Source organism: Hippocampus comes, unplaced genomic scaffold (assembly GCF_001891065.2).
Source record: "Hippocampus comes isolate QL1 unplaced genomic scaffold, H_comes_QL1_v1.1 scaffold22, whole genome shotgun sequence".
Classification (NCBI taxonomy): domain Eukaryota; kingdom Metazoa; phylum Chordata; class Actinopteri; order Syngnathiformes; family Syngnathidae; genus Hippocampus; species Hippocampus comes.
The window spans coordinates 396,701-419,912 of NW_017806175.1; the positions used below are offsets into that span (position 1 = coordinate 396,701).

Consider the following 23,212-nt stretch of genomic DNA (forward strand, 5'->3'; position numbering starts at 1 on the left):
ATATATATATATATAGAGAGAGAGAGAGAGAGAGATTTTTTTTTTTTTTCTGACAAACATTGGCATCGGCCTTAAAAAAATCCATGTCCGTTGGATCCTGGTCTAAATTATTGCAAACATTACAGGACTCCTCCTAGTCATTTAAATTTGTGGTGGGCCGAATTAATTAACCTGAGCCATACATCCTCCACACTTGCTTTTGTGGCTCACTGAGCAAACATCCCATGTCTTGATAGTTTGAAATAAGTTTTGTTTGACTTTTAAGATTTTTTTTCCCCCATACATTTATGGATGAACACCAAATTATACCCCCTTTTGGTCACCTGACTGTAGGTTCCACTACTGCTGCCTTTGAGGAAGACTTGTCACACACAACATAGATAGTTGCGAACAGAAACTATGACTGATGATTTTGCAATGACGATAGTACAAGGAGACACGGGGAGTGGTAGATTGGGGGGGGGTAATCAACATTCAACAAAGCAAACAAAACACAATGACGTCTCATATGTGGGTCTCTCTCAGGCTATCAAGCGGTTTGAGGAGTGCTGCGAGGCTCAGCAGCAATGGAAGCAGTTCCATCACATGTGCTACTGGGAGCTGATGTGGTGCTTCACATATCAACGGCACTGGAAGATGGCCTACTTCTACGCCGACCTGCTCAGCAAGGAGAACTCCTGGTCCAAGGTGGATTGTTTGCATGTGCAGTCACAATGTAGTCTCGCCAACATAGAACAGGAAATCTTTAGAAACGTAAAGCGCAAACAACTACAATGCCACCATTGCTGAGAAAGCAAGCCCCTGGACCTGTATATTTTTCTTTCTGCTTCCTTTTTCACCCGGTAAAATTGATGGTTTATGTGAGATCGCGGCAGTAACCGTTCTTTTTCCTCCCTCAGGCAACCTATGCGTATATGAAAGCAGCCTACCTCAGCATGTTGACGGAGGATGATTGTCTAACCTTCGGGGAGACGCCGCTCACTTTGTTCAGGTCGTCAAGAGTTTTTACAATTCTCTCATACCAAGTGAAAATGGTATCATTAACTATGGTGACGATCAAACAGAGATATCATTATGTCTTGATCATGGTAACAACTGTGCTTCGTCGAGAGGGGAAACTGTCATAAAACACGTATGATCTCAACTTAAAATGGGAGAATTCTGTTGTTTTAAATGTTGTCGGGCTGAATAATGAATTGATTTTATGTCGACATTGCGTTGTAGTTGAATGCAATTTTAAAATCAGAAAAGCTGCAATTGTGGGAGAAAAAAAACCCTTGCTTCTTTATGGGTTGATTGGCTTTTTTAAAATATATTTAATTAATATGTTGAATTAGATGCTAGGTTATTTTCCTTTCATTTCGCTTTAGCCTAACATATAAATCCAAAACATTTATGTCAAATAAATCTCAGATTATTTATCACAGGTCAATGTATTGCTTATGTTTGGTTAAAAAAATACATGGAAGAGGATCCTCAATCATAATCACAATATTTGGGGCGGGGGGATTGTGATTATTTTTCAAAATCGTTCCTCCCTACTAATTTATCTGTCTAATTAATCATATCAAAGAGGAGTTGTATAGATACACGTACGATGTGTATTGCAGGCAGGTGGAAGGGCTGAAGCAGAAAATTGCTGGCAAGTCTTTACCCACGGAGAAGTTTGCCATCAGGAAAGCTCGTCGCTACCTCACAGAAAACTCCATTCCTCTTCCTGTCCCACCACTGGTCAGTGCTGCTTTCACACATGTAACATGCAAGTAGACTTCATTTGACTCATGAGCAAACCTATTTAGACGCACATTTTCATCAGCAAACGAAGGCGAGTTTCTTTTCATCGGCATTCGTAAATTTGGGCCATTGCATGTTTTCAACTTTGTGAGAACAGTTTGGGAAAGAATTTTTCCCGGTCCATCATGCTTCGGTGCACCAAGCTGGGTGCACCGAAGCTTGATGGACCGGGAAAAATCTTCCGTACAGGCATGCCTGGATGAGTTTTTGGTGTGGGATTTTCCCATAGTCATTAAGTCATGTCCCACTTTCCTCAAACTCAAAACATACATCCAGTGTATGTCACCGTTTTTAAATAATTGCATGTGCAATGTAACCCGACTGCAACAGCTGAACTGTATTCGGGGATAATCCAATGCATTTTAAATTGTGGCAATTGTGTGCTGACTCCCATTTTACATGAGTTTAAACATGATTAGTTCAATCGGAATACGTCCAAAACAATTATGTCAAATAAATCTCATATTATTTATCACAGGTAAATGTATTGCTTACGTATGTTTGGTTAAAAAAATACATGGAAGAGGATACTCAATCGTAATCACAATATTGGGGGTGGGGGGATTGTGATTATTTTTCAAAATCGTACCTCCCTACTAATTTATCTGTCTAATTAATCATATCAAAGAGGAGTTTTATAGATACACGTACGATGTGTATTGCAGGCAGGTGGAAGGGCTGAAGCAGAAAATTGCTGGCAAGTCTTTACCCACGGAGAAGTTTGCCATCAGGAAAGCTCGTCGCTACCTCACAGAAAACTCCATTCCTCTTCCTGTCCCACCACTGGTCAGTGCTGCTTCCACACATGTAACATGCAAGTAGACTTCATTTGACTCATGAGCAAACCTATTTAGACGCACATTTTCATCAGCAAACGAAGGCGAGTTTCTTTTCATCGGCATTCGTAAATTTGGGCCATTGCATGTTTTCAACTTTGTGAGAACAGTTTGGGAAAGAATTTTTCCCGGTCCATCATGCTTCGGTGCACCAAGCTGGGTGCACCGAAGCTTGATGGACCGGGAAAAATCTTCCGTACAGGCATGCCTGGATGAGTTTGGTGTGGGACATTTTCCCATAGTCATTAAGTCATGTCCCACTTTCCTCAAACTCAAAACATACATCCAGTGTATGTCACCGTTTTTAAATAATTGCATGTGCAATATAACCCGATTGCAACAGCTGAACTGTATTCGGGGATACTGTAATCCAATGCATTTTAAATTGTGCTGACTCCCATTTAACATGAGTTTAAACATGATTAGTTCAATCGGAATACAGCCACATCCTCAATTTATGAGAGAGTGTGTGCACTTGTATAACAACAGCATCAGTTATTTTTACTTCCCCTCTTGAAAAGATGAGTTTTCCATTACGCTGTACAGGTTTTTCGGTTTTAATGGTGGGGAAACGATTTAATCTGATGAAATGTGAAACGGAATTTATGTTCCTTAACATGCACAAGTCCAAAATATAACAAGTGCTGTTGGAGCTCAGGACCGCCCCTGTGTGATTTTCTCAGCACACTTGCAGCATTAAGAGTGCTGAGAAATAATTGGGCTGATTCGCTACACTTCTTGTCCAGGAGATGATGTACGTTTGGAACGGCTATACGATCATCGGAAAGCACAAAGAGCTGACTGAAAACATGCTGAAGACATTGGACGAGGCGCAGGCGAAACTTGAAAGCATGCCAAGTACGAAGAATCATGAACCAGATGATAAGGTGATAAATTTCCCTCTCACTTTTTGTAATCAAATTGGTCTGTCAAGGGTCCGAGTTCTCATTTGACGACCAGTGTCTGCTAAGCTTGTTCAAGGGACTGTGTCTCAAGCACCTGGGACATCACGATGAGGCCGAACACTACTTTACTCTTGTCCTCTGCAAGTAAGCATCATCCAGACACGGACACGTGCATCATTAATATATAGAGTTGCTCTTCGACTGTTACTGATTAAATCTTATTCAAACCCATCTCTTCTGCAGTGAGACCCAGATCAAGTATGACCACTACCTAGTTCCCAATGCGTTGTTAGAGCACAGCTTGTTATGTCTGGAACAAGGCCGGAATGATGAAGCTGTAAAACTACTAGAAGCAGCAAAGTAAGTGATGGTGAATTCTAATGCCTTTCTGTAAATCAGTGCTTCAATGGCTAATATGGGGGAGGGTTGTGGGGGGAGGGGGATCTTGATTTATTACTGTCCTGACATACGACGTTTCGAGGTTATGAGCTAGGGTTGAACTGTTGTTCTCGTAAAACCTTCCATACAATATTAACTGCTAATTTTAAAATTGTTAATGGTCATCAAAGTGTAAAAAGATGTCAACCTGAGTGTAGAAAATCTTTTAAAGAAAATTAAATAGCCGATTCACCCGCAAGATGACATTCGTGCAATCTCTTCACGTACGCAACTCACTTTTAAGTGAGTATGAGGGCAGTCAAAAAGTAATGAGTCTTTTTCAATTTATCCAACTTAGAATCCATATTTTTTTCGTAAATTTCAACATTGTGTAGTTCAAATACTCGTGTGAAATATTAACTGTAAAAAAACAAAAAAGATTGTGTGGACATATCCATCTCTGTCATCATTGGATGTCCATCGCAAGCACAGAGCTGTGGTTAACTTCCTTGTTTTGGAAGGGGAGCAACGAATAAACATTTTCAAACTGATTGCAACCCACGTCTCATTTCCTGTTATGTTGTTGAGAAAGGTTTTGGCACATTTGTGAAACTCAATAAGCCCTGAGCAAGCTTTGAAATGGGCTTGCGTTTTGGGTGCCTGTAGGTTGTCTTTGAAACCACCTGTCACAAACCTTCAATCTATTTTTTTTTAACTACAGAGTTATTTATTTCCAACTTATTTCGTCCCATTTACATTTCCTATCATTTCCTATCATGCTTTTTCATATATATTTAGTCAGGCCATACCCTTGTCTAATAGTGAAAAGTGTTTTGCTGCCATCTTGTGGCAACTATAGGCAATTAAAAAGCTTTTTGAGTGGCGTCAATTGGGCATAAATGTTCCTCAGTGTGATTTTCTAACGAAACATTGTTTTTGTCCAGGCAAAATTACAAAAACTACTCCATGGAATCTCGGACTCATTTCCGTATTCAAGCCGCCCTGCACAAAGCCAAGGGCACAAGGGAAAATGGAGTCTACGTGCCCTCGAGCCCATAGGAGCAAGGATGGCACACAAGAGCTGAGATCCGGCGTCTGCATTCTCCCTCAGTGCACCACTCGGCTTAGGCTCGCCACGTCACAGGGTTGGAAGGTTTTTCCTTCAGGACGGTTTTGGGGAAGCAATGGCCGATATTTTATTTTGCTTTTGCATGTTTGTCTCCTTTATTGGCAACTGCCGCTGATGGCGTGCCCCTTGTGGCACTGATGGCGCTCATCGAGAGTCTGACACGTGCACTGGCTGACCTTCACTTCCTCAATCAAGTGGAAGCCGTGGCAAGTCTGGGCATGTGCCTCAAATAATGACACACTAAATAAGCAGAGCTTTTTTTTTTGCGGGGGGTGAGGGTTGTATTGGAAATGGCTACTAGTACTACTAAATGGATCTTAATGGAAGACAAATATATGTAAATATATGTATACAGGTGCATCTTAATGAAACTATTCTGTAGTTGGGTTAAAAAAGTGAAACCTTTTCATTATATCAATTCACTACACTCAGTGAAAAATATTTCATGATTTTTTTTTAAGCTAACCTCTTATCTTATTGAGGGGTCGCCACAGCAAATTAAGCGAGGAAAGAAGAAAAATGTTTTACTGTATGTTGAATGTATTTACATAATTAGTTTGACTTTTGAGTTGAGCCGCTAAAATGAACTATTCTGCATTTTTAAATTTTTGGGGGTGCACCCATAGTGCAGGACTAAAGATACCACTATGACATTAATTTAATTTAGTTAAGGGGTCATCCATTAAACTCCTGGCGTTAGCAAGACAATGCATGCGTTATGTGCTGACACTGACAGCTGAGTTCGCATTTAGCTGACCTTTCCCTGACCTTTCCCTGACAATCCATGTTGGATGATCAATTTTGTCATCCATAGTTTCTCAAGAATCCACAGTAGACGTTATATACTGTAAATGGCACCTTTTACCCAAAAAGGACAGATGACTGTGTGTCTTTTAGAAGGGCAGCCTCCTCCTTTTCTTCTGGCCCCCCCCACATCAGTGGGAGAGACTCCAGCAGCACTTGAGCTCGAACAAACAAGCCATTCACTCGGCGCAGTGAGGGGACCGCGTGTTTGTCCCCCTGTTGGATCTCTAGCGAAGAAATGACAAGCACTACAGTGTGAACCTCAACCTGCTGCCCTCCCCCCCTCAATCAGCCATGCTTGCTGACAACCTCCTGCAGGAGGGGCTTTGGAACATTGTGTTTAGCGCTACTGTCAAACTGAAATTGTGAATATGAACAAATACAGTACATTATAGTGAAAGGAGAGAAACCGTGTTTATATGATCGAATGACTTGATGGGCCGGGACCCAGCAACAGATGGATGAACACAGAGAATCTCAAGATGGTGTTTCAGGTTAGAACTGCTCATTTTATTTATGTTAAGAGGAAGGTTTGGTGTTCATGATGGCGATGAGGAGTCAATTTGTTGTTGTTTTGTTGTTTCTCGTGTGTCTTAATATTCCAGTAACAACTTGTGTTTTATTTTCGAATATTATGTTGCATTTCCCATTCAGTTTCCACCTGGACATTTTAACATGAAAGTTTGTGGCATTGTGATATTTGCATTGAGCAAATGAGAATGGGCAAGACTTACCACTGAGCATAGACATTCCTGTATATACTGAATGTTTTTTTTAAGTGTAATTTAAAATGGAATTAAGAGAACGATCCTGTTTCAACAGAAAATCCGATTGAGTTGTCTTTTATGCCAATGGTTCTCAAACTTTGTGGGTCCAGGGACAGTTTCAATTTTATGAGAATAAAGTCATACATTTTCAAGACAAAAAAGTTGTAATCTTTATAAGAACAAAGATTTTGTAGAAGTCGAAAGCCAACTCATAATTAACCTTATGTGAATAAAGGTATATTTTTCCAAAACAAAACCATAATATATCATTGCGCTAGTAACACAACGGCCTAACTAATTTTTTTTTTGCAAAAGTCTGATTTGTGTCAGAAATGATTCTCGATAGTCCAATGGAGATGTTACAAACAAAGACAAAACATGAGTTAGGGAGTTATGTTATTAGCATCACGAGAAAGTTTCAAGATTGAAAGTGAGCATCAGCGTTTGGGATGATGGGTGGATGGATGGATGTTACGCCATCATAATTGATTCCAAACTATTTTGCGAAGCCCCAAAATACGTCTCATGGACCCAGGGAGGTCCAACAACCTCAATTTCAGAACTAATGTTTTATACATCTGCATGTTGTGTTTTATTGTAAGGTACTTTGTTCATTTTTTGTACATTTAGGGAAAATTTGTTTATTCACACAGTAATATCAGACCTTTTAATTTGCCTAGAGCTAAGGTGGAGAGGAAGAATTGGTTGTTGTTTATTGGTGCGACAGTCCTTAAATGTAAGAATACAGTACACTTCTTTTTTTATACGACAGAGGGGATTCCAGTTTAGTAATCACTGTTTTATGCTAGTTACTGTCTTGTATGTATGTGCAAGGCATTTTTCTTTAAACATGAATCAATTCATGTTATTGACTGCCTTTTGAATCCCTCGCTAAAGACACTAAAACTCAAAACGCTCCTAAATTGTACCTCGTACAGCCGAAGGAACGACTCCTACCTCTTGTTTATGTTCACAGAAATTTACAATGTTAATGGATCCGATTGGCTGCGAACAAATATGCGTGGACGTATTCGGACGCCGATTGGCGGATATCAGGGTGGGCGGTGCTTGGTGTTGCTACAGCACCCGTCGTTTCGTCGCTGTCGAGAGCGACTGAAAACTGGAAAGTCCCTGACAGTCAAGCGAGGGTTTCCGGGCGTAACTACTAGTAGTTGAAATGAGGGCTGTCTGGCCTTTCTTCGTCTAACTTCTCTTCGTGGATTGCAAGAGCCTGTTTGGTGTGTAATTTTAACCTAAGAGCGAGTCTTCCAGCTAGATAATCGGCGCGAGCTAGCTCTTTGTCTGGCTAGCGGCTAGCTCGAAGGATGTGTTGTTGAGCCCGAGGCAGCCCTCCCGTCGTCTGGGAGAGGAGGACAGACGTCATCCGTTCGCGTTGAAACCACGCCGCCGTCGCTCATATAAAAACAAACCGTGGAAAAGGGGGCCTGTGAGATATTCTCTTTGTTACGTAAGAGAAGCGACGTCGAGAGAAAGCGAGAGAGACAGAAAGAAGGAGTTCGGCCGAAGATGGGCAACTGCCTCAAGTCCCCAACTTCGGACGACATGTCGTTGCTCCACGAATCCCAGTCGGACAGGGCCAGTTACGGCGACGGCGCCGACCCCGACCTGGAGCCGCCACCTCCTTACCAGGTAACTTTCTGACGAGACAAACGGCTGTAGTAAAATGGTGAGGGGGTGGGGGTCGAGATCAGCTGTTGACAGGTTCGACATCCTCCCTTTGTTGCTAATCCGCTTTGTCATATCACAACGTCCTGTCTCTGCCATTTAGGAATTAAATCATCCTCCACGCCACGATAGCCAATAGATCTGAACGCTTTTCAAAAATCTTGTAATCACCACCTCCCTTCCATTTTGCAATATGCGATTTTTTTTCAAGGTCGTCAAACACAGACTAAGAATAAAGAAATATCACAATAGACAACGTTAGATGTATTATACAGTAATGATTTGGTCTTCAAGTGACATGAAAGCAAAGATTTAAACAGTAAAATAGCCACTTGACCTGGATAACCTGAACGATTGATAACGAAAGTAAATGGCCTTTGTTATTGCCCACTTCGCTCTTATCACAAAAAATATATAAATTGTGCAATATAAATCAGGTTTTTAGTGATAGAGATAGTGGGTGAAATGTCATCATAACTCGAAGAACCCTTCGGAATTGATGCAATATGAGTTTATTCATGGTTATTTCCAGAAATGTATCAGATTTCTCACTGTGTTATTTTAGACACCTGCCTTGGGACTAGCATTTACGCTAAGTCCGGCACATTTACACTGTTTATTGTGTTGATTAATGGGGCTTGTCCCAATGAAATAAATAAAATAGATAATGTGAGGAGAGGTTCCCCGAGTAGAATTCAGAAAATGGCTTGAGGAGATATGTTGTATTTAGAATTTTTTCAAACCAAATTTCTGTAGCTGATATTACACAAATTACAGTATACCCCAAAAAAAGCATTTTATTTCTGAAACACAAAAGAAAAAAATTCTCTGGAACCTGTCATCCAATTTTCAAAATTAATGGTGCACTGTACTCATATTGATGTGGCCATTCTGACCAGACTACATTTTGACAGATTCTCTTTTTTGAGGAATCTTGTCAAGTTTCTACTGTAAGATGCTGTAAAATTACCAGTAGTTATTTTTTTGTGGTGGATAAAGAACATGCCTGTGAGAATTATCTGTCTGCATGTGTTGCTTCACCATTTGTATTGGAAAAAGCTGTTGCTTCTAAAACCTAGACTATTGAATCCAACTGTTAGCTTGTCAAACATGCATTGCCTTGTTTGTTAGCATTAAGTTATGTGGACTGTCCTAAGGCAATGCTGTGTTTTTTTTTAAATGTGTCATAAAAAGTATACACTGTCTACTTGAAAGAAATAATGATGATTTCGTCACAATTTTCTCACAAATGGTGTGTAATCTGGGCCTGTTTAGTTGAATACAAAGCTTTCACAACGTTGTTTGAATGGCAGCAGTTGCACAGTGCACTCACTATACTTCTCTCGCTGGGATGGATGAACATCACAGCACAGTAATGTGCTGCAACTCATTGTTTGGGATTCTGTCTTAATCTACCGTAACTAATGGTGAGCAATGTGTGTAAAGGGAAACTTGTTAGGCATTTAAAACATGTCTTTGACATTTTTTTGTCAAAATACTCAATGAACAATTTGCACACCCTATTTTTTGACTTGTTGAAATCAGACAGCTTTGACATGGCGCCCCTGTCTCATGCAAATGGACCCATCTTACCTCATACACTGCTGGACCAATGGTGAGTCTGGCTATTTGTGTAGAAGCCATTAGATCGGCAATTTTTCATGTAGTCCCCTTTAGGTCATGTCTAATGAGTGTTAAATAAGGCCTTGGCAGCCCTGTGCTAGTTAATATGCCAAGCCTTATCCGAGATTTAAGATAAGCATTTATTTTCAAGGCTGGAGTAAACTGGCTCAGGACAACCCGGTAGCTCTTGACTTGTAATTGAGATTTCATAGTGTGATATAAAATGTCCTATTTATTTACACCTATCCAATAAACAACAACAAAAATTGGCGCCCCTTAATGGGTCCACTTTGTAGTGTGACCAGATTTTCCCAGGGGAAAAATATGCCTCAAAAGTCAGGCCAAACTTGAGTTTAAACAGTCATCATGCGTGACGTCAGCAAACGGTGCAAGCAAGACTTCTAATAGTTAATACAGAATTAACATTTCTCATTTCTTTTGTGTTTGTCCTCATTAGGGTCACAGGTGAGCTGGCGCTACCCCAGCTGTCTTTCAGGGAGAGGCCGGGTAGACCCTGTACTGGTCAACAGTCAATTGCAGCAACCATTCAAACTCACATTCACACATGTAGACAATTTAGAGTCTTCAATGAACCGAACATTGTGTATCTTTCAATTATGGAATGACTCCACCCAAGAAGGCCAGAGCCCAGATTCAAAGCCCCAACCTCCTCAGAACTGTTAGGTTTCTGTGCTGAACCGCTGCAGCACTGTGCCACCCACAGTGCATCATTTCCTATTGGCATTTGTTAGAAAAGCAGAACAACTTAGAATCATCTCTCATTATGATGTTGTGCAGTTCAACACCACCGCTATCCAAGATAACACAAATCCCTCTGTCAATGAACATTGTAATGTTTATAATGCAGACTTTGATAAGTTAGTGTGACACACGCTCACTCAGACACGTCTCCTCTTCTGTGCACAGTTCTCGTGCACGCTGAAATAGAGCGGTGGGTTTGTCTTAATACCTTGTTTGATACAAACAGCATATATCATTGATGTATGCATATTTCTATGTTTAAGAAAAATTGGATGCACGCTCTTTTCGTTGCCAAGGCATTGCCTCGGGGCTCGGTATGGGCAAATATTTAAAACCAAAGACTCAGACTCAGGTGCCAAAAAAAGCGTGATCGGGGACATCCCTGTTCTTTTTGATGAACTGATTCTAAGGATTCGGTTCACTTAAAAGAACTGTCATCTCCATCACTACCTGGAAGCAGCTTGACCAAGCCTTTCAGGCCGGTGGTGTCGGTGCACTTTGCTTATACTGATTTCACAAGAATTGCAAAAGAGGCTTAACCAGTTAAAAGCTACCTTTATAAAGGACTCCTTTCATAGCAGCCTGATCCAACTCTCTCCAGTTCCTCTCAGTAGACCACAGTAAGCACAACCTTCACCAAGCTGGGAAAACGGCCCACATTTTTGGCGTTCTTGCCCCGTTCAACATAACACACTTTTTTAGGACGGCCAAGTCCTCGCCTATGTTGTTCCACACTGAATGCGGCACCTTCTTCAAAGAGCTTTCCTCCATGCCAGAGCACTGGAAAGCAGGGCGCCCATGTAACCATTTTCAGCATCGTCACTCATTTTTAAAATGTGAGAGACACCAAACAAAGAAAAAACACCACTCCATGTAGAAATAATTTATTTGATTACTCAATTAATCAATGGATAAGCATCCGAATATTTAATTCTAATAGTATTTGATTACTGCAGCCCTCGTCTGTACCCCGCTTTAGTCGTGAACCTCGTTTTTACAGAGATTCTCCCAGTCAGCCTCAAAAACTCGTAACCTGTTAAACAAGATAAAGCTGAGCCTTGTTTTCCCATTTCATACCGGTTAACTTCTTTTTTTACTTGAGTGCTAAGTGAAAAGTTAGATAAATAAAGGGACATCTGTGCCACACACCATGTCATAATATTACAGCAATTATTGTTAGAATGAGAGTTATTTAAAAGCTATTTAAAATGGTTGTGATTCCATCTAAAACCTGGCCAAAACCGCAATGGGCGACACAGATTCCTCACGTTCTGGAGGGCAGTGGGCTGTGAGTCAGATAATTTTTCCCCATGTTATCTGGACTCAACTCCTGTTAGCAACAGAAATATTCTCGGCTTCAAGTATGCAGCTCTGTTGTTGCATTGTTGGCTTATTCCCTCAGGAGACAGTTTTGGATATTTAGGCAGCCGTTGAAAAGAATGATGGACATTCAAAGAATTGTTATCTCAGGCCGTGAACAGTACACACACACACACACACACACACACATATATATATATATATATATATATATAAAAAAAAGCATAAACCTGGAAATTGATGAAAACCAGAAGCATCACTTTGCTTAGCACGTCTGCCTGTTCGAATCTCAGTCCGGCCTTCCTGTGTCAAATTTTCATGGTGGCCCATTGCATTTTTTTTTCAAAATCAAAACATCCAGTTTTTTTTAATGGTAATGTTTTAAAATGAATTAGAAATTATGTTAAAGTGTCTTGAGTTCATAGTTAGTGCTGTATTTAAGACTGTATCTGTTAATGTGGGCAATTGTAAAAAAAAAAAAAAAAAAACATCCCAGTCGTCTGTGGTTCATGTTATGGGATTACTGTACAGCATTTTTAAAAGACAAAAAAGAAAGCCATACCAGGTCGTAGGAGGTTGATACTTTCTAAATGTACACTGTTTAACATCTGCTCCTTGTTGTGGTTCTTTGAAATGACGACACCCGTCAGATCTTGTTTCACAAGAATGCACACAGTCCGCAATGAATCAGAAGACGTGCATTTGACTAGTTTCCTGAATGAACAAAGAGGTTCTTTGGAAAAGGTTCTTTGGAATTTGCCAATGATTCTGAATAAGGAGCAACCAGTCAGGCTAAGTGGATAGGGTGGATAGATGACCAAGCCACTTAGGCAAGCGAAATAATTTGCTGACAAGGAGGTTGAGTGCGCAGTTGGTTCAATGCGGTTCATGTCAGAGGATAGCTGCACCTCTTAAGGGGGCTTTAGTGTTGTCTAACTGCGTGAATTGACTGACTGACTGGTGATTTGGAAAGCAGCTGGTAAGAAAAATGCTGACTCACTTCTGTGAGAGCAGACGAAGGGAGATAAATCTGTTTGCATTAGTGTGACCTGCAATGCCCCTTGTACAAAGCTCCACGGCTGACAAGTGTGGACGTGCGGCTCGCATGCTTCTGTTAGATAGCGCTTTAAAAAAAAAAAAAAGCAATTTAGAGCAGATTGTGTTGAACCCACTTTACGAACATACCAAAGTGCAACACCGAATTACTGATGAAAGTTGAGTTCAACCAGATTTTAAGGAAAATACAGCATGAAATTTCATCAGATTTTTGCAGCACTTTTTCTGAAACAACAGTGGTGAGCAAATTAAGAAGTAAACGTGTTCTGCTCTCGCCACGTGCTCTCGCCACGTTCCCACTGCAGCTAAACAGATAGACAACTCCTTCAATGACCACACTCGTCGATGGCTCTTGAAATTTGTTCACCGTAGAGCCGAGTCCAGAAGGTGTAAAACCGTAACAAACACAGACAAACAGTTACATGCTGTTGCAAAATAAAATGCAACAAAACAATGTGCCCCATTTGTCTGCTCCATGACAACTAGCATGCTAGCGTTCGCTAGCTAATGCGCCAATCGCTAGCTTAAATGCTAATCGTAAACAAATATTTGTAACGTCTTTTAAAATGTAAATTCACAGTAAACGAGCCCCACTAATTAATACTCTCGCAAAATATTGACAACATACAGACTGTGCTTGGTTCAGAACGCAAAGCTGCAGTCCATCTTTTGTAGCTTGCTAAACAATAACATAAATTTACTTAATAAAATAAACGCAGCTCCGTAACTATAGAAAAAAACCAACTGATATATGGCTCTTCAGGAACCAGAATAACATGTTATTTATTATTTCTGTGGAATTTAATGCAAGTAAATGCTGGGCTTTTTCCTTAACAATTGCTCCATGTTTGTGGTTCAAGTAGTCAGTCCCCATCTGTAATTTGTTCACGATTGTGCAGTTCAGTCTAGTTCAGCCATGTCACTCTGTGTGCGGCTGGATTTATTCATTGGGTCATCCTTGTCCAGCTTCGCCAGGTTGATAATGGAATGTGCATTCAGGCAAAGCAGGAGTCATCAGCCTCTGCTGTTATCAGCAAACGCTTCCTGGGATGGAAACGTATGTGTCCTTTCCTTGTGAATGAAATGTGCTGTATAAACAAAGCTCCCTTGCCTTATCTTCCCATGGGTGTTTGGTGGCGTGAGGATGTGAGATGCCTGTTGAATGTACAGGTGTTGTCCACAGATTTTGTTACTCAGAGGCACAGAGATCGCAGCCAAAGATTGAAGAGCCTCTCAATGGTTCATGTTTCTGGTGTAACTTGCTTGCCACAGGAACTTGCCGCCTGCCCTGGAGATGACGTCATCTGACCTGTTTTGTCTGTTTCAACAATCTAAGGCTTTTGTTTCTTCTTCGGTAGTCGCTTTGTCTTTACTGTGCACAGCTGCAGTTAAAATATGTACAGCTGGAGCTTTACACCGTGTAGAGCGACATCAATCGGTCTGGCTGAGGGGGCCCAAAATTAGCTGGAGGCAGTCGGAACTTAATTTTGAATGAAGGAAAAACCCTGTCTGGGCTTCTCTGCTAAAGCTACTGCTCCCATGACCCAACCCCGGGTGGTGGAGATTTACTGCATGCTAAAAAATTATTTTCATTTGGACTAACCTAATTTTGTCCACTTTCAGATGAAACCCGAGGCTTGGCATGCTGACACCTTCATCTGCTTTGCGCTTCATTCAGCAGCCAAGCCTTGCAGAAGACCCAAAGCTCAACTCGCCTTCTCTGCCCCTTTTTGCGCCAGCCAATTCGCTAAACCCATGTGCTCCCGGTCGAGCCGAGGTTGCATAACGATCAGTTGTTGCGGCCCAGCTGACGCGCCATAATTGGGAGAAGGGAGAAGCCTATGATAACAATTAGACTGCTGACCATTGGCACAGCTGACACACATACACACTATGGCAGCTCCCCTGTGCCGTGATTTGTGCATGTCACTTTCATCCCTGTTTGGCACGAGTGAAAGGAAGAGCTGTTCTGCCTTGCCTGCCAGCAGTTATGCTGACTCATGGCCACTCTTGGTGCTCACTTGTGTTACTGGCCCACACCAATGTATTATTCAGGCTGCAAAGAAAATGAATTTCCAAGTAAATTAAAGATGTTTTTACTTACTTTTTTTCGCATCTGCAGTCACTGAAGGAATTGAGTCATCGTTCTTTCAGGTTCTTTTTGTCGCTTTGACTCCGTACTGAAACTCACCAGCATGATGTCAACTCAAAGTAAAAACTTAGTGTCAATATAGGGCATCCAGTGCTCCTTTAAAAAGTCTTTTTAAAGATTTTTATTTTATTATCCTTTAAAAATGCCACTTATTCCTTATTTTTAAAGTCTCAAAATGCCACAGACATTATCACGGTGCATATATTCATGTTAATTTCTTAATTGTCGTCAGAGTTTCTTCAAGGCCCCAAATGTTCGACCAACAGACTTTAATTTTCTTGTCACAAGGGAAATGTGAACAAGTTCTAAATTTCCTTGTGACTTAATATATATATAAATTTAATGAAAAAATAAAACTGCTGACAAAGGACTGCCGAACGTTTGGTAAACATTCACAACCTTGGACGAACCCTGACGTGAACGTGCATCCGCTACCTTTGCCAACACTCTCAAATGTTCACCCCTCAAAACAATAATAATGCAATACAGTAATACACCAAAGACACAATATGTTCACAGACAAAAATATTCAACGTATCAAGAAAAGAACACTGTCCCTCCTGCGAAACATGGAGGAAAACACGGATCTGTTATCTTCTGCGGCTGCTTTGCTGCGTTTGGCACGAGGTGTCTTGAATCTGTGCATCGAACAATGACATCTCAAGATTATCACTACAACAGCAGAATAACCCAAAACACACACCTAAACACATTCAAGAATGGCTGAGAGCAAAGCGTTGGATTATTCTGAAGCGGCCTTACATGAACCCTGATCTAAATCCTATTGGACATCTGTGTAAGGAACCGAAACGAAGCGTTTTCTCTGCGCTTGCTGTTGTGGAGAAACATCCCCATCTACTGCCAGGGAACATGCAGCATTCCCAAGTCACTGCTCGCAATTGTTCATTCATTAGATTTGTCGAAGACCAACATTATCGTGCAAACGTCCCCTGAGTACATCTGTTGTGTCATGTACCGAGAGACAACTTCTTAATTGTGTTGAAATAAACATTAGATGCAGTATTGATAATATTTTTTTGCGGTTGACTGAAACCGTCGTCTCTTTCTCTTGTGTGCAGGAGCAGATTCATGTTCCCATCTACCACCCGACACCTAGCCAGGCTCGACTAGCCACCCAGTTGACGGAAGAGGAGCAGGTGCGCATCGCCCAGCGCATCGGACTGATCCAGCACCTTCCGAGGGGCGTTTTCGACCCCGGGCGAGACGGATCTGAGAAAAAGATCCGAGAGTAAGTCATGAAATTGGCCAGAATGATCTGAATTTGAGGAGAAAAAAATTGTGTAAAGTGCTCGTCAGTTCTCACATCTGTTTAATCAGGCTGGTATCCTGGTTAATACTATTGATGAGTCTCATGTGGTGGGTGATTTACCCCGTGTGGAATAATTTCACTCAAGTCGAACCTCTTTTCAACGTACCACTGTTTACATTTTCACCCCTATAACCTTCACATTTCAAAGTCACGATTTCACGTAGTTCGTTTTCCATTTTCCAATTTTGTTTGCGACGAACACCTTTATAACGTAAATTTCATTACAATGACCAGATTTCCCTCCGTTGCTTACCAATGCAACTGATCGACCCGTCCGTTGGTTGTACTTCTGGGGGCACGGCGCACATGGTCTGAAAAACATGTATGGTAAACCAGAGCAATTCTCGCTGTCTGTGAAGGCTGAAATTGTCTTTCACTTTTGAAAGGCAGTCTCTCAGATGAAGCGCAGCCGAGACTATGAATTTGCAACGTCGACAATTTCGACAATTATCCGTAATGGCAACAAAATCATGGCAGAGTTTGAGGCCAGCAAATTGAAAGATGATCGGAAACTGCTTAGGGGCATGGCACGTCCTGAACTGGAGAAGGCACTTTGCATTTGCTGACTGTGTTTTCTTCATACTGTATACACATATTTATAATTGACATGATTATACTGTATGACATGTTCGTGTTCTTACATCTATAAATGTTCATACTGTATTTTACATCACAGTTGGCGGCCGTTTTATTGGAAACGGTTGTAACGAGCTACCGTCATAACGTACAGATTCATTATGTCCCTCGAGGTACGTTGTAATGAGGCTCAACTGTACTAAATACCGATGTTTTATGTAACTTGGGTTCGTGATTTGTGTACATGGTGTGTGTGTGGGGTTTTATGATCCTCCTCATCGTGTTTGGCTGAATTGTGTCATCTCACACACAGATTTCCCCACGTCAACAGACAGTGCCTACATTATTTTATTTATATTTTATACTTGCATTTTTTCGTGTATGCATTCAAATACTTTTATGAAATTTTTAAACTGTGTTTTAAAGGGGGGGTCAAGTCAAAACTGTTTTTTAAAATAATGTTTTTATGCGCCAGTATTTGTCTTAAATCGGTATTTTAATTAAAGGGATCTTCCGACTGGGATGGTCAATTGTTCACTAATGAGAGCTTGTCAGTGAAAAATGTACCAATTTATGTTTTTTTTGTTTTAATCAGGAAAATGATATTAGCTTGCGTTTCAATTTCATCAATTTGTTTTGGAGAAATCAGTAAATAACGGATTACCGTATTTTCCGCATTAAAAGCTGCACCTAAAAGCATTCGATTTTCTCAAAAGACGACAGTGCGCCTTATAATCCGATGCGCCTTATATATGTATCAATATTCTTCATGGAGGTAGTGTTTTAAATATACACTAATATTAAATATTAGTGCTTTGTTACAGCTGCACCGGTTGTGAAAGCTCAAGATAAATAAAGCTGTATTGAATTGTATTATATTCCCTTTAGCATAGCTCCATCTAGTGGATGCATAATGTCACCGCTATTGTAGCTTATATTCATTCTATGCGCCTTATAATGCAATGTGCCCGATATATGAAAACTGTTTAAAAATAGGCCATTCATTGAATGTGTGCCTTATACATCAAAACGCCTCAAGTGCGGAAAATACGGTCCTCTTAAAATGGCCCTTTCTAATGAGCAATATAGCCACGCCCCCATGCAAATGAGGAAATGAGCAGCTCACATGGATCAGTTTTCTTTGATAAGTTACCAAGATAAGTAAACACAATGCATTGCGAGAGGCATTTCGTAAGCCGAATTGTTCATAGAATTTGATTTTAATCTATAAGTGTTAAACTTACTTTCTTTCCAAGTCGACCTTAGGGGCCTACACCCGCACCGCTCATCTGAAAAATGATGCGTCGAAAGCCGACACACGTAGCTTGAGGGTCAGTCTAGTCACTGGAGCGCTGGTCCGTCCGTTAGTCCATCCATCCAACCAATTTCTGTCCAATTTAGATTTCTCTAAGCCAACCTCCAGGGCTTATAAAAATGAACACATTCGAACGGGCCACTTGCACCGCGACGGCGAGCAGCATCTCTGGCCGGACAGAAGTAGCGTTTTCTCCGCTTCAGCTGCATGAACAGCGGGCAAGTGTGATGCAGATGTCCGATAAGAGGGTGATCACTACATAAACTCCTTGGCTGCCTGACTGGTGGCGAACACAGAGCTATATTCAGCTGCCTGGGCGGTGGGCGTCCGTGACTCAGAGCCCCGTGTCTGGCTGGTAAGAATCACATTTCATCCTGCTCACCCCATCTGTTTGGTGGCCGAACATCAATTGCTGCCTTGACAGCTGCAGTGGTGTTAGCAATGGAAGTTCCGTGAGCCATAAGGCACCGTGTTGCCATTTTCAGTCGCCGGCAAATGGCAAAATGGCCGCCCCAGGGATAGATACAAATGGGTGGATTTTGCAGCTAAATTCATATTCCATAAATGCAGTATAAATCTGAATGCCATGTTGAGATGAATGGGACCGTATAGAACATAGCATGATGAAGAAAATCATTGACTTGACCTCCACTTTATTACATTTAAATGTGTGTAAAGCACGTGATGGGGTAAAACGTAACTTTTTTTTCCCCTTTAATTGTCTCTATGTTGTGGATTTTCAACTTTAACGTGTGACTCTGACGTATAATCAAATGTGTGCATCTGGATCTGCAGGTGCGTGATCTGCATGATGGACTTTGTGTATGGGGACCCCATCAGGTTCCTGCCCTGTATGCACATCTACCACATGGACTGTATCGACGACTGGCTTATGAGGTCCTTCACCTGCCCGTCCTGCATGGAGCCGGTGGACGCCGCGTTGCTTTCCTCCTACGAGACCAACTGACACACACCTGCACGTGCACTCACAAACACACGTATACATACACACACACACACACACACACACACACACACACACACACACACACACACACTTATGGACTACGCTTGACACAAACACACGTACATAGACTGCACACTCGTGGATTTAGCCAGGATTAGTAAAGATGGACGCAAGTGTTCACGGGTGGGCCTGCAGGTCAGGACTGTGCCTGAGAAAGTGAAAGAATTGAAGCTGCGGAACAAGAAACAGTGGACATCTGAAAAAGAAGAAAAGGTCACTAAGACACTCTTACTGTCACATACTTAACATTACTAAAAATTTGAAGGTCAAATATGGTTCACCTTTAAATGTCATAGTGCATTTTAAGGTCATCATGAAATTTCAAAGTCCAGTATCCCATCCTTTTTGGGAGAAGTGTATATTTGACACAGACTGTGACGGCACACAAGATGGCCCATCTGCCCACCATGCTATTTTTCCTCAGATCGCCTAGGATCCTTGCCAAGAGGAGGAAGAAGTAGCGATCCTCAACATTTGCAGCCTCCAAAATGGCCGCCGGCTCCGAGCTGCCAGCCGAGCAGATAGGTGAATAGATTACAGCAGACGCTCTCAGTCTTGATCTCCGGTGAGAAAAAGTCAACTTGATCGTGGTTTTGTAAAGGGCTTTGTTCTATTTCGCCACATGGCAAAAGGAAATGTGACGTGTCAGTCAAGCTGAGGCCCTCCATTTCCATAACTCCCCGCCGCCCCTTGGACACCGGAGCCGCATTCATGCCGACTTTGTGGTAGAACGCCGCAACAGAGGTGAAACGGTAGAGCCGGCGTTTAACCGCCTGTACCTTTCAGACAGAACTGGCTGAAGCGAGATGTTGCTGGGTCCGTGAAGTGTGTGTTCATACAGTCTTTGGTGCTTCATTATTCAGATAATTAGATGTTGGGGTCAGGGCTCTCAACACAAAGGGCAAACTGATCTTGTGTAGGTATGCATGTTTTTAAAATAATGCAAAATTATTTATTGAAAATTATTTTCCGTGATTCCGTAACCAATATCGCACCCCTCGAGGGCTGTGTAAAAGTATTTGCCACCTTCCTGATTTCTATGTTCTTTGCATATTTTGTCACACACAAAGGTTCCAATTCATCAAACCAATGTTAATATCACCTAGACAACCCAAGGAAATATAAAATGCAGTTTCTAAATGGTGATTTCATTGACCAAGGGGGGAAAAAAAATTCAGAACAAATGACAAAAACCGTACTGGTCCCATGAAAGATGTGAAGTGAATAAACATTCAAACAACTTTCCAGAGGGTTCTGTGTGAAAGGCACAGGCAGATGGATACATGCCGGATCAACATCTAGGGCTCACCAATTTTACCCAATCTCTGCATGGAAGAGGCTTCGGAAAGCACAAATATTTCTCCAGTGCTAAGAATCCTGAAAAATATATCCCAATCCTGATAACATTTGAAAAGTCCTCCCCTCGAGTTTTTGCACAGACTTCATGTCGGGTGTTTTCAATTGCTGGGATGGAGTATCATGGCCTTGGGTTGTTCAAATGTGTAAACGGGAAAGAGGCTAGAAAAGCCGGGAGAGCCAACGTTGCGTCAAATTGTTGAAAACACAACCAAGATTTCTTCTAAGAGCATTTCGCTTGAATTTCGGTCACTTTGGTACGTACGCTGCCCTCCATAATTTACGGTACACCTGGTTACGATGTGTTCTTTAGCTTTTAATGAATTAAGTTACCAAAAAGTAAATAAAAAATACGGGACAAAATTGAAATAAGAACAAGATGAAAACCAACCTTTAATTCAAGAGCATTATTTCAGCGTGGGAAATAAATCCGACATTAACGAATAATTTTTTACATCAACTCGTGTGCCAAATTTAGTTGCACTCCTGATGTTAATACAACCCTGTTTTGCCAACCAAGCAGCATTGAATCTTCTCCTGTAATGTTTCTGCAATCTTCTTTGCACAGTTTCTATAAATCATTCAGCAATGGGGGTCCCGTCCTCTCCACTCTACTCTTTAGCCCTCTCAATCGGGTTGAGGTCTGGGGAATGATTTGGTGTGTGGTGAACCATTTCTATATTTTTTTAGGAAGAGCGTATGCTTCTGCAATTAAAAAAAAAATTTATTTTATGGCTTTTAACACATCTTAATCGGGAGTGCCAATAATTGTGGAACTGTAAGTGATGTTCAGGTCCGAGCCTGGATGTCATCAAGCACTGGACGTGCAAATACAAATACAGTACTGTGCACATTAGCTTCATCATTTTAATGGAATGGACAGGTACAGTATTAGCCAAAAGAGACAAAACTGGACCATGAAAAGTCGAAAAGGTTTGGTGCAGACACTGTACTGTCCAAACGCATTGCAGGAAATTGTTACCACCACTTCAGTCAGTGTGTGGCTCGCTTTAGTTTGGGGAAGTTAGTTTCCCGCTTCTGCATGGCGCAGCAGGAAACTGACAAAACCACGCCACTTGAACCCACACACAGCAGTCAGAATGAGAAAAGCTAAAAATGAAAAAAGAAAATTGGAAGAGAACAAGGATCTTGCGTACTTAGAAGCAAAAGGGACATTTTATTCACAAGGACACTGCGGGCACTAAGAACGTTGATCACTGCTGCAAACTGTGAGCGGTGTCTAAAACTAAGGGACAAAAACAGGGTTTTTTGTTTTTTAGCTGCGACCAGATATTTACCCATTGGTCCTCACCAGGTATAGTGAATGCTTTTTATATTTTAACATTCATTAATTTGCCTGTTCACACAGAGGATTTCTTTTAACCCATCCACCAATATTCGCTTAAAAACTTAAAAATCTGGTGGCATGTTTGTCAAGGAATTATGTTGAAATGAGTTGAGGAGTTTTATTTTGACTTACAATAAGTGACGCTTTGCTCCCATCTTGTGGCAATGATAGGGAATTAAAAACCTTTTTAAAGGGCATCAATTACTCGATAATTTTCGCTCTTGCGATAATTTTCGCTCTTGTTGCAGGCCTCAGTCCTCGTCCCGCTGCGAACGGGGGATTAGCTAGACTCCAGTTAGTGTCTGCTTTTGCCAACGCCTAGCTGAGTAGATGCCGTGCAGTGGAAAAGGAGACTAACAATACACCACACACAAAAATAAGTCTCTAAAATGTTAAACCGTATGCGGTCATGAACGGATTACAAAAACCACAAACAGCTTTTTGCACAGTACTATATAATCTGCCATGTAACACTAAAATTGCAATCCGCACCCAATAATTCTCAAACTATTTGAACAATTGCAGCTCATTTAAAGACTACCTTAGTTGAGCCGCTCCGCTCTTATTTATTTCCATAAAATGACTCATGGGCGCGCACTGTGTTGGCCGGATATTCACTGACAATGCAACAGCTGTACATGAAGTTGCCTCACTCGGGCCGGCCAGGCATTCTCCCATTTATTTATTTAAGAAGGCCGAGCTTACTGGCACAACGTGTTGATTGTGGGTGGATTTTTTGTAAGAACCAAAATGTCCCATCTGTTTGCTCATGTGAATGGGTTATGTGTGTTTTATGATGTTTGTGTAAGGATCCTTGTTAGATATTTCCTTGTTTGTGAGCATACACATGAATATGCAGAGTGCTACAGGAGACAAATAAATAGACACTGCAACTGAACACAAGCTACTTCTTTTTTCATTTCCTTCATCAATGCCTGAAGCTAGCTAGTGTGTTGAAGCGAAGAGGTGAATAGTATTTTTGCATGATGAGAAAGACCAAGCCAAATTGTGTTTCCAATTTTGAATGGGGACTCTGAGTCATTGTGAC

General features: G+C 41.3%; 2 protein-coding genes across 5 annotated transcripts in view; both read left to right on the forward strand.

Annotated features, from left to right (window-relative positions):
- Positions 1-6,766, forward strand: part of ttc39a (tetratricopeptide repeat domain 39A) — a 26,895-nt gene extending 20,129 nt beyond the window's left edge. For 2 of the 3 annotated variants that reach the window (XM_019896802.1, XM_019896801.1), the window contains 7 exons: positions 526-687; positions 900-991; positions 1,611-1,731; positions 3,377-3,488; positions 3,565-3,679; positions 3,779-3,895; positions 4,858-6,766. In XM_019896802.1, coding sequence (XP_019752361.1) covers positions 526-687; positions 900-991; positions 1,611-1,731; positions 3,377-3,488; positions 3,565-3,679; positions 3,779-3,895; positions 4,858-4,972 — 834 coding nt within the window. In that variant the 3' untranslated portion in view covers positions 4,973-6,766. Of the gene's footprint in view, positions 1-525; positions 688-899; positions 992-1,610; positions 1,732-2,246; positions 2,581-3,376; positions 3,489-3,564; positions 3,680-3,778; positions 3,896-4,857 lie in introns of those variants that run through there. The other variant, XM_019896803.1, reaches the window with a different exon arrangement.
- A 923-nt stretch (positions 6,767-7,689) lies between these two features.
- Positions 7,690-23,062, forward strand: rnf11b (ring finger protein 11b). Of its 2 annotated transcripts, XR_002171325.1 has the most exons (4): positions 7,690-8,263; positions 16,292-16,461; positions 19,229-19,673; positions 19,885-23,062. XR_002171325.1 is itself a non-coding variant. In XM_019896804.1 (3 exons), the coding sequence occupies exons 1-3, from the start codon at positions 8,141-8,143 to the stop codon at positions 19,398-19,400; spliced, it is 465 nt and encodes a 154-aa protein (XP_019752363.1). In that variant the 5' UTR covers positions 7,690-8,140; the 3' UTR covers positions 19,401-23,062. The 2 variants fall into 2 exon arrangements, 1 of the variants encoding a protein (XP_019752363.1); XM_019896804.1 differs by having other exon boundaries at positions 19,229-23,062.
- Positions 23,063-23,212: the final 150 nt, after the last annotated feature.

What these genes read in the sequence shown, in the direction of transcription:
- rnf11b (XM_019896804.1), top strand. Translation starts at nt 8,141, where the DNA reads ATGGGCAACTGCCTCAAGTCCCCAACTTCGGACGACATGTCGTTGCTC. An exon ending in AGCCGCCACCTCCTTACCAG is followed by an intron (nt 8,264 to 16,291) that starts GTAACTTTCTGA and finishes TCTTGTGTGCAG; the next exon opens with GAGCAGATTCATGTTCCCAT. An exon ending in TCTGAGAAAAAGATCCGAGA is followed by an intron (nt 16,462 to 19,228) that starts GTAAGTCATGAA and finishes CTGGATCTGCAG; the next exon opens with GTGCGTGATCTGCATGATGG.